The 12,613-nt window shown below is 41.4% G+C and overlaps 1 protein-coding gene across 7 annotated transcripts in view; it reads right to left on the reverse strand.

The window, feature by feature from the left end:
• Positions 1-12,613, reverse strand: part of CELF2 (CUGBP Elav-like family member 2) — a 326,855-nt gene that overhangs the window by 14,449 nt on the left and 299,793 nt on the right. For 6 of the 7 annotated variants that reach the window (XM_085299437.1, XM_085299422.1, XM_085299428.1 and 3 more), the window contains one exon: positions 1,164-1,295. In XM_085299437.1, the coding sequence (XP_085155563.1) occupies positions 1,164-1,295 (132 nt within the window). The remainder of the gene's footprint in view (positions 1-1,163; positions 1,296-12,613) is intronic. The other variant, XM_085299447.1, reaches the window with a different exon arrangement.

The following is a 12,613-nucleotide window of genomic DNA, read 5'->3' on the forward strand; positions in this document are numbered from 1 at the left end:
GGGTGGTTAGTATTTGTGGGAAGAAGTGGCATGCCATACTCTGCTCTTGATACCATGACCACTTATAAACCATGGAAAGCATAATTTAATATACTAACTGTTCTTGAGCCATTTTTACTCAGACATTTTTACTATGAAAGACGCATGTCCTTGCCAGAAGCAAGACCTGTTTTACACAAGGCCCCATGCAACCACTCACCATTGCTACATGGACATCCATTAACCCTCTTCCTTCCCCACCCCAACAATGACAACCAGAGGTCACAGAACAAAAGGACCGAGTGAGCAGCCAAATCACACTGACAAAAAGGACATCATGCAGAGCATCAGAGTGAGCAAGCGATACTGAGGAGGACATCCATTCCTGGGGGTACATTATGATGGCTCATGGACTGGCAATGACCAAGGAGATTCCTTGCATTGCAGAAGGAAATGCAAGGAACACAGCAGCTAAAAAAAGAAAATGCAGCTGGAAAAATCTCTTCTATTGCAGGCAAAGGTGAAGTCATCATAACAGAAACGGAATAGGAAGGATCACTGTTCTTCAGGAAAATCTTGACCAAGGTTAAGAACAAGGAAGAATGTTCTCACAGCTGCCACCATCTATTTAGCTGGAGATGTCAGGGTTTGTTTGAGATGTCACAGGATAGATGCCCGTGTGCTGGTATTGCAGGTGACTGACTGCACTGTTCTCTCACACTTGTCAATTAAAATGACATAGAGCTGCCTTTACTTTTAAGGCAAATATGCTGCTCTCAAGTCAATTTGATAATTCCTAGAGATGTTTTAAAACGACTGCCTCTTTGGCAAACATGCATTTTTGAGTATGCTTTGTATGGTGAGGTGATACAGCTTTTCTCAGACTCCACAAATGGAAAAGGAGCCTCTCCTATAACCTAAATAACCAGAATCCCTAGTGACTTTCCTTTTACTTTTCATTTGCCCCGCAAGAAAAGGAGTCTTTTTGCAGGGACCCAAGAGACTTCACTTTGCAGAGCAAGCCATGTGAAACTTATAGACTCCAGAACTGCATATGCACTAAATCAACTTGACCCCCTTATTTTTCACATAGATTAAAAATGATCATATCTTCACTTTACAATTGATAGTTTTTGTGGCATGATAATTGGGGAAGGCTGTCCACCACAGCAATAAATACTCACTGTTTACGGTACCTGCTAGTGCATTAATATTATTCAGTCCAACAGTGGCTCCAGCCAATCCTTGGAGAGTACCCAGAGAAGTCAAAGAATTCATGGCTGCACCCGCTGTGGAATTAGCAGTTGATGCAGCCACTAAAAGAGAAAAAAATGAAAGGCAAAATTAAAGTCATATTTTACTTATTTTATCTGATCATAAAATAGCTTACAACAATGCTGGATGCAACAACAGGGCTCCCTTTAAGAAAAGAAAGAAGCAGACAAACCTTGCTCAAGAAATTACTAAAATGTTCATGGATATTGTTAATGAGTCTTCAGCTCTAAAGACCGGATGACAAAATTTAGCAGAGTGTTATTACTTGCAAATGTAATACAGAAATGGTAAGTGTGACACCAGGCACTTTCTCAAAAGTTTGTCAATCAACCTAGCATACTACGTGGATCTGCTAACTAAGCTATTGAGATATTGCCATTTCTTCAATACTGCCATTGGAAGAAGAAAAAAAAAAGCTACTCAGAGCAATTTTGTCATACAACTGCTTTTTGTTCTGGGCTCAAGTCTGCTAAATGAAATTTGAAATAAAATTTCTAAGTGAGACACTAGTTTGCCATTATGGCTGCAGGGCACTGTAAGAACACAATTTAAAGCTTTGATGTTTACAACAAGAAATCTGACTAACAAAATACAAAACATAATTATTATCCACTTTGCTGCAGACTTTCAGTCTGTTTGGTCTAGTTTGATTTGTTTTCGGTCCTATGTTTTAGTCTATGTTTTTCAGCCTATGTTTGTAACTACTCATGTAGATGCACCCCAGAAATGATACATCCCCCAAAATTCTTCCCCAGAGGAGGAGCTGAGGCTCAGGTCATCGCTACTGTGCCACGGTAGTGCTGAAGATGGATGAGATGAATCCATGAAACTACGTGGCTCAGGAAGAGACAGAGYTTCACTCTCTAGCATAAGAAAGTAATAAGGCACCTTAAATCCATCATATAAGACAGGCTGGATGAACTAGAAATGTGTCTCTCTCACAGAGGGTCTTCAATAACCAGCATAGATTAAATACTTAACTTACAGGTAGCTAAAGTTAGATCAGATGAATCACAGTCATAAAAACAGTGGAAGCAATTACATTTTTAACTTGTCTCCTGAGCCCTACTTTAGTGCATTGATCACAAGGTCACTTTTTCTTTTCCTTTAAAGAGCTAAATTATCTTTGGAAAAGTGAACACTTAAAGTCAATGTTTCCTTAATGATTTACCAGGTGCATGTAATGTCTACACCACGTCTCTTGCTCCTATATATTTGTTGGCTGCAAAATGGTTAAGATCCCTTTTACCGTGATGCTCTTTAGGGCTGTCACCATCAAGCACCATCAAACACATCAAGTTACTCAGTCAATCTTGAAGAAAGTGAAGTCTTTACAGGTGGCAGGATCCAGCAAAGAAAGTAGGAGGCAACTTTTTCATACTCTGTGGGCAAAATTCAAAGGTCTAAACCACACGTTAACCCACCTTTATAACCTCAAGACCCACTAGACACAAGCCTGAGGCCCTCTCACTAGGCCTCAGAGACCAATGGACTCTACTGGTTTGGGTGTGGGGACATGTTCAGAGTCAACAGCAACTTGTGAAGCTCTCCTTGTCCCCTCATTTCCCTAGCATCTGGGATGTTAACTTCAATAATTACTGTATATGTTGTGGATAGAAGAAGCTTTTACTATTCAAACCACAAAGCAATAATAAGCCAATAATGTTGCTGATTAAAAAAATCCCCAAACAAGTTAAAAAACCTCCCTTTTGTCAGATAATGTGGGCACCAACAGAGAAGAGAAAGAAAATAATCAAAGCGAATGAATGTCAGTGAATTCCCTGTGACTAACACCACTCTGTTTCAGTTGATGTTCATTAGCAGATCACTTAAATGAAGCACATAAACCTCAAATCGGAAGGATCTGATTGACTTTGACTGGGCTGAATTCTATCCAGTTCTACTTCAGAGGAGTATTACTCTTGCCTCTTGGGGAAACACATATATTTAAGAAATGAGAGAAATGGGGGCTAGGAAATCGTTTGCCTGAAAATTACATTAAAGCTCTTGGGGGAAAATAACGCCTGTGAATGAGAGCCATACGCTCATGGTTCGTCACCACATCTGTTGGAGAAGGCAGAAAAAAAGATTAAATCCTTCCCTCTTGCACAACTTAGAGTGTGTCATGGTGGCTCTTATAGTCTCACTGCTCAAACGTGCTTCGGGGCTGGCCAATATCTGGGGCTAATGTGTCTTTTTTTTTTTTTTTTATTCCTTCCAAGATTCTCTATTCCATCAGACCAGCACAGAGCAGGTGTGACTCTCCCATTTGAAGTTGCAATGCAGATTATCTAGGTTGCTTAAATAGTGACTTGGCATATAATCAATGTAAAATACTGGTTTGGAGCACCGAGGCACCTCAGAAATCAGCAGCTATTCCTTCTGCTTAGCAGCAGTCTGTCTCACAGATCCACTAGGACAGTGGTTTTTTCCTCTTTGGCTTCTTTTTGCTCGGAGGAGAAAGGAAGTGAACTACTGATGTGGTTTGCATTATGCTATTGGACATGCGGTGAAGAGAAATGAAGGGAGCTCCTTTCATTAGGGCACTTGTAAGGAATGGCTCCAGCTCCTTGCTCTAGATGAGGCTTCCTGAGAGACTCCACATTAGTTACCTTCCTATTCTTTAACTGAGTGTTGCACATATAACGTGAAGATGGAGACAGCAATGAGCTAAAACGCTATCATAAAGGGACCCATAAAAGGCCCAAGATTTAGAGATCGTTGACAACTTGTCACAAAATGCARGATAATGCCAACAGATGAAGCCATGGTACTCTCTTTTCCCCCCAAAACTTCAGTAGAGATGAAACAAAAGTGTCTTACAAGATATATGTGGAGCCTTAAGTCGGCTGGAAGTTTTCACCTCACATGCTCCCAGAATATGTTGAAATTCATCTAAAGACAAGAACTATGCTTCTCCTGTCCTTTGCCCTTTTCTAGTTTCTTTCAACTGAAATGACTGCTTAAAAAAATTGTTACATATACTGAACCAAAGGGAAAAAAGAAAAATCACATGCCTTGTGGTAACGGTGGATGGCTGCACTACTCATTTGGGGAACCTGTATAACTCTCTCATGTCAGCAAAGCTCCCGGGCTCCACAACCGCTCAGAATAATGGCAAAGGAAGTATAGCTCACCGTCGGAGCGGCATTATTTTATATTTACAGCTTTTAGTTGTCCAGATGACAAAAACAGATCGGATACCTACAGAATTTATAAATTGTTTTTACCAGGTTCCRCTGCCACCAAATAAATTAAAAGAAAACACTTCATGTCTCCCTCCATCCTCCCACACCAGAACACTGCTGCTCTGAATCGAATCACTTCATAGTGGTGCTCAATAAACAGTAGGCATCTGTCTCCGGTTTTCCTGGACAGCTTGATGTACAGAGCTAAAATGCCACTAGAAATCTCACTTCTTCTGCTACTGGTTCACCAGCATTTGGTGAAACAGTAAGAAAAAATCAAAACACAACAAAGGTGGAGATAGCTTAGGCTTCTGGAGTCGCTCTGCGTGGCACACCTTGTAGCCACAAAGGTTGGTTTGTTATTTTTAACTTTATACTGGGAATTTTACCCCTCCCTCCTGCAAACCTATACATGTCAAGGTGTCAATATGTTTCTGGGGTGGCATTAAGCACAACAGCAAATACTGAAGCTACAGGGAAAGAYGCAGCTACCTGGAGCTCCAGCTTTGTAAATACTGGCTGTAGGTACAATCATCAGAGAAGAACAAAACTGCTTTTCTTTACCAGCTGCACCGATCATTTCCTCTGTCCCTCACAATTTTTAAGCCCTGGATAAACATCACAACAAGACAGATAACGTTTTGTCTATTCAAAGGAACTTCTTCCTCTGCAGCATCAGTCACTGGAATAAGAGGGTAACTTTCTAAAAGACAGACTCTTGCTCAACCAGAGCCCTTTGGCCCTAAAGCAGAAGTTACTAGGTAGACTTTTTTTGGCCTTTGTTACAAGAGTTCAGACTAGATGCTCACGATATTCCCTGCTGACCCTAAAAAAACATTAATGTGTGGAAATAATATCCCAGCATTGAATAAAGAGATCAGTTTAGATTTGTAAAAGCAAGGAGTTGTCCTGTAGCTTGTAGACAAAATCTTCTCTGTTTCCTGCAGATGTGCTGCATTCTGGTCACCTGCTGCCTTCTTCATGCAGGACACATACAGAGATTTCATAGAATGCTTTACCATCTTCAAACATGAAAAGTAAGACGGTTAAAAGTGTTTATTTTGCTATTAGAGACTCTACTCTTTTTTTTTCTTAACTGACTCCTTTATTCCCACAACCAAATTTCTGACTGAATCAGTCTCACAGCTACCTCCTCTTTCTTCTGAACTCAACTTCACTTGAAAWGCCATACACCTTCAAAAATACAAATAATATTAAGAAGCTGTGACAAGTGCTAGAAGGATTTTTATGGCTGGGAGCAGCTGATATTTTCAACTATTCTCCATCAACATTTATTCCTGTGTGTACCAGGTTATAATACCTTTTAGGTCAGAGATTCCTTTTTAAAGAAATCTAAACTAGCAATGAGCCATTTCATTCTTAATTTCAATAGCGTTTCAGTACAATTCCTCAAAACTATGCTGACCTAGAAAAAAACTCAGTATTAGCTTGTAAACTCTTGGCCACTCTGTTGGATAGTTTAAGTCCATAGCATCATGATGATTTACATCAGCTGGATTTACATCAGCTGGAAACCTAGATTCAGCATAAGATCTAGGAAAGGCAATGATGTGGGAATATTTCTTTGGCTTTGCTGTGCACACTGTGCCTGGGATTAATTTCCCCACTATTGGCAGCTCATAGCTAGTTTAAGCTAGTTTAGTCTAAACTATTCTTTCAGTCTGTCTCTGAGGTTAAGAGACCTCCACTTCAACCAACCTGTCTTTACACTTCTGTCCCATGGTGGACTGAATTGCCCTCTAGAAGTGCACCTGCTTCCATTGACTGAGATGGTGAACTTGGAGTGGACACAGACCTTTCAGAGAGGAAACGTGAGATGGGATAGATTTTGCCTTTCCAGTCAGCTGTAAGTTGTAAGGTGTGCTCTCACCCTGTACGCAAAACCAATGACAAACCAGGTAAACTCAGAAGTTTGAATGTGAATTTGCTGGGCAATTCTGAGCTAATCAATCCACAGAGGATGTGCACTTTTTTCCAAAGCACACTTGATCAAAAAAACCCAGCTACACAGCAGGGACTAACCCAGCATTACCACACACGACATACAAAGTAGGTTGGCCTTGCAGAAGAGCATGCAGGATGAGCTAAACTACTAGGCAGAYCTTAGATACTATTGGTGCCTTTCCCAGTTTTCTAGAATCTGCCTCATATTTCTGTGCTACCTTGGATGAAGCATTTGCTGTGTTCCCTGTTTGTAAGACCAGGCTAATTCTACTTCTTCCCACTTGCCTAGTTTGTCTCTTAGAAGACTGTATCTTGGTGGCACAGATTCATTCTTATCTAGCATAACTACTTATGCCTAACACCAAGGAATCCCCTTGACAGGGCTTCTAGATATACTAAAGTAAGAAACCAAACACCTGTGTTTGACTGTAGTACAGCCTTGTCTGCAGTACAGACTCGGGCAAAACTTGCTTCCCTCATGTCTCCGAACCAATTTATAAAAAAGAAACCTGTACAGGAGGCCAACTGGAGAGTCCAGGAAGGCTTTCTGAGCGCCTAGAGATGAAATTAAACGTTATATAGATGCTCGCTGAATTAAAGGACCTATTAAAAATCACACTCATACTGCTATATATTAGCAGGGAAATGAACTGAAGGATGCAGCAGACCCCTTTATTCTGTTAATTTAGTTGGTAAATGTCTGAGTAATCAGGTATTCTAATGACTTCTCAGCAAAGCCACATACCACAGAAAAGAGTCTTCGAAGCTTCGCACTATACKTATGAATTTGCTGCTATTTTGGGGACGGTGATAGACTGTGCACTTTTTCCATTCTTCTTCCTTCTGTCTTTCCTTGTTCCCTTCTTGCTCTCCTAACACTGGATCGCGGCCTGATAATACTACCCAGACACACTATGGGTCCTGCACTAAGGTATTAAGAAAGATCAGAGAGGCCTTGTGAAGTTTTTAAGCGAGATTTCGTTTTAGAAACATTACTTTTGTTTTTGGGYAGGACTAAACAAGAGAACAGGCAGAGCGAAAGACGGGCAGCTCCAGTTCTCCGTCCGCACGGAGGGTCGCTGCAGCACATTCACCGCTTCTTCCAGGTGAAATAAGGCACCAGCACTTTTGGATCAGAAACAACTTTCCGGAGCTTCTGGGCAGCTCCGAGACTGGCTGAAGTTGCATTAAGGATTCTCCTTGCCAAAGGGAAGTTCACCTGGACGCCACAGATCTGCTGTGACACTTCCCTTATCTCAGTGTGAGAGAGGCAGCCCAGTGAGGTCTGGTTCCCCGACTRCTGCTTATCTGTTTTCTTGTCACGTCCTCTATAGTCACCTATAGAAGATGTGTGTATGTTAAAAACCAAACTGTCCTGCTCAGCCCTGAAACACAACGTTGCTCTTTCTTGTTGTTTTACTTACTGGAGAGTTAAAGTAAGTTAGGGGTAAAAGTACTTATTTTGTTCTGTGTGTGTCAATACAGTAGTGTGCCAGGGATCAACAGCACCCCAAAATTTGAGAATTGACATTTCTATCATTCTAAGCATGAGATGTTTTGCAGAAAAACAATTTTTTTTGGGGGGGGGGAGAGAGAGACTCCACTGTCAAATTTTCACTGGTTGTGTCTGAGTTCTGAATCTTCTACCTTAAACTGAATTTGGGTGTAACCATATTTCTTATTTTCTGCTGTCTGACTAGCTCCTTGACTGCAAGGATGGATGGAACAGAACAGCCTTAACCTGCTCCTGAGTGAAGGGCTGCCGTTCAGAGGGACCCTGACAGCAGAACTGGCCCACAAGAACCTTACRGAATTTAACACAGCTAGACTTAGCCCTGCACCTGGGAAGGAAGAATCAAGGAGCCAGGTTGTTCGCAACTGAAACAAGAGAGGATATAAGGAAAATCTTTTTCAYCACAAGGACAGTCAAGCAGTGGAACAGACTGACTAGTCTCTGTCCTTGGAGGTTTTCAAGACCCAACTGGATCAAGCCCTGAGCAACCTGGTCTGACCTCAGAGCTGACCCTCCTTTGAGCAGGAGGTTGGACTACAGACCTTCTGAGGGACCTTTCAACCTGGATTATTCTAGGATCCCATGAAAAATAAAGCAATGCAGTAGAAGAGTAAAAAAGGTTAGAAACACTGAGGCAGAATGAAGAAAGAAAGCTGAAGAATGAGTATGGGTTGGCAGAAAACTGAACGGCAGCAAGGAAATCTGGATCCTATGCTCAGGCCTGCTTACAGGAACAGCGGGTGAAACTGAAAACACCACTTGGCTGTGCTTGCAAYTCTAGCCTACCACAACTATTTGATGTGTAAACTTTCCAGGACTAGGTCTACAACTAATAGAACGAAGTTCAGACCTTGGATGATTGCTTTAGATTTTACTGGAACAGAAAATAAAACYGTAGTAGAAGAATATAAAGAATGTAGAAAAAAAGTATAAATGCAGTAACAAAAGAAAATGAAAATGATTTTAATACTTCTAACATCTCCCCGGTTAGTGACATAGAAAAGAGAAATGCTAAGAGTTGGGGACAAAGGGAACATTAAACTCAAAGAAAAATCTCTAATTTTAGCAGGTTGAATTTAACATCATTTGTGTACTATCAAAAATCTCTTGAGTAAACAGAATATTCCTTTGTCCCTTTGTTAGTACAAGAGGGATAATAAAGCCAAAAGAGAACACCGGATTTAAGGATAATCAGATTAAGGCTGCGTTCTCTGTTTCCCTTCTAATATTTAGTTGCAAAACCCAATGATGTTTGCAATGATGTCTTGCAAACTGTATCTAAACAAGATGAACGTCTGCTAGCCTGAGTGAAAGATTAAGGATCCTGGCCAGAGCCTGGATGTGTCGGACAAGGTCTGTGCAAAGCTTCCAGCTTTGCTCAGATCTACAATATCCTACTGTGGTCGCAGTACTTTCTTAATCAGAGACAAATGGCACTCAAGAGCAGGCAGTTTCTTATGTAATCAGGAATCTGGACCACTGGTATGGTGTTACGCAGGATTTTGGCCAGATATGATCTTATATATTCAAGGTCAACTTATTAAAGTCTTGTCTCTACATCRCCCTAACAACAACTGTTGTTTTCAAGAGTTGGAGGCCAAGAACTTTATTCCTAACACACGAGATAGATGTCCCTGATGGAAAAGAGCAGCGACTCAAATATATGATGATGGAGCTTATGAAACAAAAATTATAAACACGGGCRTGGGGGAGAAGTGTGCAAGTCAATCACACCACCCATGTGACACTGCTCTCACGGATTTGCAGTTGAATTTCTGGCTGAGATGAGCACACTCACCGGGTGCTGACTGCGTAAGGAACATTTTAGAGGGGAAGAATAATTAAGTGATGACAGAGGCATCATCATTATTAGATAATCACAACCCAGGGGCATTAATGAACGTTGAGTGTCTCTAATCCCWTGAGGTCTAATTATTCTGTGATAATAACCACACCTCCAAGTTTTAATTTATTCTCATGGAGAATCTTGCGGGGGGGAGGTAGGAAAAAGGGGGGCATTTTAATATTTTTGTCGAAAGAAGATGCGACTGGCCTTTCAAAAGGGCTCATCAGTATTCTAATCTAACGAACGCGTGTGATTGGCATTAAATTCTCTGCCCTTTATGTTGATCTCCAGCCAATCCAGGTATTCAYCCCTATTCAAACTGGTGGTGCCATAGCCACTACCATAGCACAGCATTGCAGCAGRCAAGTTCTTGGGGCAATTTTTGGCAAAAGAGAGGTGGATTTTCATGGGCTGGGGAGGTTAATTCTCCATTAGCTCCTCTAATAAACRTATTGCCAATGGCCTGGAGAGAGAAGAAAAAAATCATTCGTTTACTGGTATCTCTGAAGTGCTGTCTGAYATGTCAGAGAGGAAGATTTTAGCAAGTTTAAGTGATCTGCCTGTGCTCAGATAGAATAAAATAAAAGTGACAGGCACACTCCAGGGAAAGAGAACCGAAAAGCARGAAAGCAAGAAAGAGTCAGGAGGGAACGAGAATGACAATATAGAAAGACATATCCTAACACCACAACCTTTCCCAAATAAGTCAGTGTCCCTCTCTTTCTTCATTACTCACAGATGAATGATTTCTTTGAAAGATTATCCACCTCTTCTCAGGGAACAGGGAAAGAGAAGCACCAGGCCAGGCAACCCAGTGGGAAATGAGGAAGGGAAGATGGCAGCTTCTCAGCCTCTGATCTCGTCTGCGTGTCTGTGCATGTCCAAATGAGAGATACAGCAGGCCAAAAGGATGGACAGAAAGAGAAGAGTCTTTTCCCATGATGATCTTTTGGGCTGAGCTGGCTTTCAGAAACCTGCTTTGTATTTCCCAAAGTCCTGTGAGTCCATGCTCTTATACAAGAGAAAGGAAGCACGGAGAGGTGGAACAGTTCATTCACTTTATTTGCAAAGACAGAAGGAGCAATCAGGTGTTCAGAGCCAAGGCTTTCAAGAACCGGAGACTGAACTTCAACTCCTAAATCCATACTCCTCAGCAGCACGTGGGTCTTTGGGAGCCAGGAAAGCCAAGTGAGCTCAGGGCAATTGAAAATCAAGGTCACTTATGTTACAGTGTAACTTTGGATTCCCAATTGTGTTTAAATTACAGTGTCTGCACCAAAGACCTTCCATAGCTCTACAAAGATGGAGGAGAAAACAGAGCATGTGGCAGAAATACCTACCAGTTGGCCATTTTTGTAGTCTTCTATTTTTCTGCTCCATAAGTTTCCATCAAACCCATTTATCTAATGGAAGCCCATTATTTTAGTGAACAAGGGTTTGTTGGACTTGTGCACACCTTTGTGGTTCTATTGTTTTTAAGGGCATGTTTTCTTGCAAGATTATGGTGATGGAAGGAGAACAAAAATAAACAGTTAATATTTTGGGCCAATTCCACCTTTACTTCTGTTTTGTTTGAAAAGCGTTGCTCAGCAAAGACCATCTACCTCTACAATAAACTACAAATCATATGTTCTCCTTCTGCCCTTTATCTGCAACACATTATACCTCACAAACAACAGTGATAAATCCCTCTTGGGTTTGGGTGGGAAGTACATTAAAAAGAGCTGGGGGAGGCAATAACAGGGCATGGAGGGCTGGCTGGGGTAAACTTCATTTACTGGGCATCTATGACTCTATTTTACTCGGTGAGGTCAGGCACAGTGGCCTATGTTCATTAAAGAGCCAGTAAGCTTGCATCAAAACCAGAGCGTTAGTGTTCCTACAAAGAACTATGTTTATCCTCATGTTTATTAACGCTATCTCATGCTATTTGTGCTCAGCGATTGCTTGGGCGCTCATGCCCTGATGCGGCAATGACCTCCACACGGAGAGGCTTCAGCATACAACCACTTTTAAATCGCTTGCCAAASAGTTTGTGATGGAGAATCAATACGGCTCCACTTGAGCCCAGGATCTCCTGCCTGGAGTACAAGTTTTTTGCATTGCCTGTTGTCTTTGACTTTTTTTCTACAAACCACAAGCAGCACTATTTCTCGATAAAAAAAACTGCTAATGCCTGCAGAGTGTGGGCCTAGAGTTTAAGGTAAGTAATGTTTTGGTTGCAAGAATGATAATCATATACGTATATGGCAATTCAAACTGTAGTAAAGTRGAGAGGATGGCTGATTCTTCTTCAATTCCAGCTCTCTATTGCACCTAAGATCAGATAAACTGTCCTTAGGAGATGTTTGTCTCTCCACTGTTATAGAAGGAACCTAACGGACTTATTATAGGTCAGATACTCAAATTTTTGATGGCTAAAACCAGGAGTCCTAACCATGGTATCTTACAATAGGAAGGAGGTAAACCATACACCCAAAATTTGAGAATCCTAGGCAAAGAAGTCAGGAGTCCAGAATGTGCATGGAAAATAACTTCCATGGAGAACTGGGCTTTTAGCAGGACGTGCAAGGACAGCCTCACGGCAATAGTACACCACAGGGGTGGACATCCACCTCTGCAAGCAATGGACCTCAGAGATGATCTGGGTTCATGTAAAATAACTCAGCCCTGCCATTAATTAGGCAGACAAGGGTTTATTTTATTCTTTTTTAATCCCACGCGGTTGCTGAAGCTAGTTCTGTTCGACCAATCCAGAAAATAAAGCAGTGGACCCACACTGAATCCTCTAGATCTTTTCCGACAATAGTGCAACAATTASGCTAAAGGCATTCACAGACATTAATT

Source organism: Rhea americana, unplaced genomic scaffold (genome assembly GCF_003343005.1).
Source record: "Rhea americana isolate MKP2758 unplaced genomic scaffold, rheAme1 scaffold_1, whole genome shotgun sequence".
NCBI lineage: Eukaryota > Metazoa > Chordata > Aves > Rheiformes > Rheidae > Rhea > Rhea americana.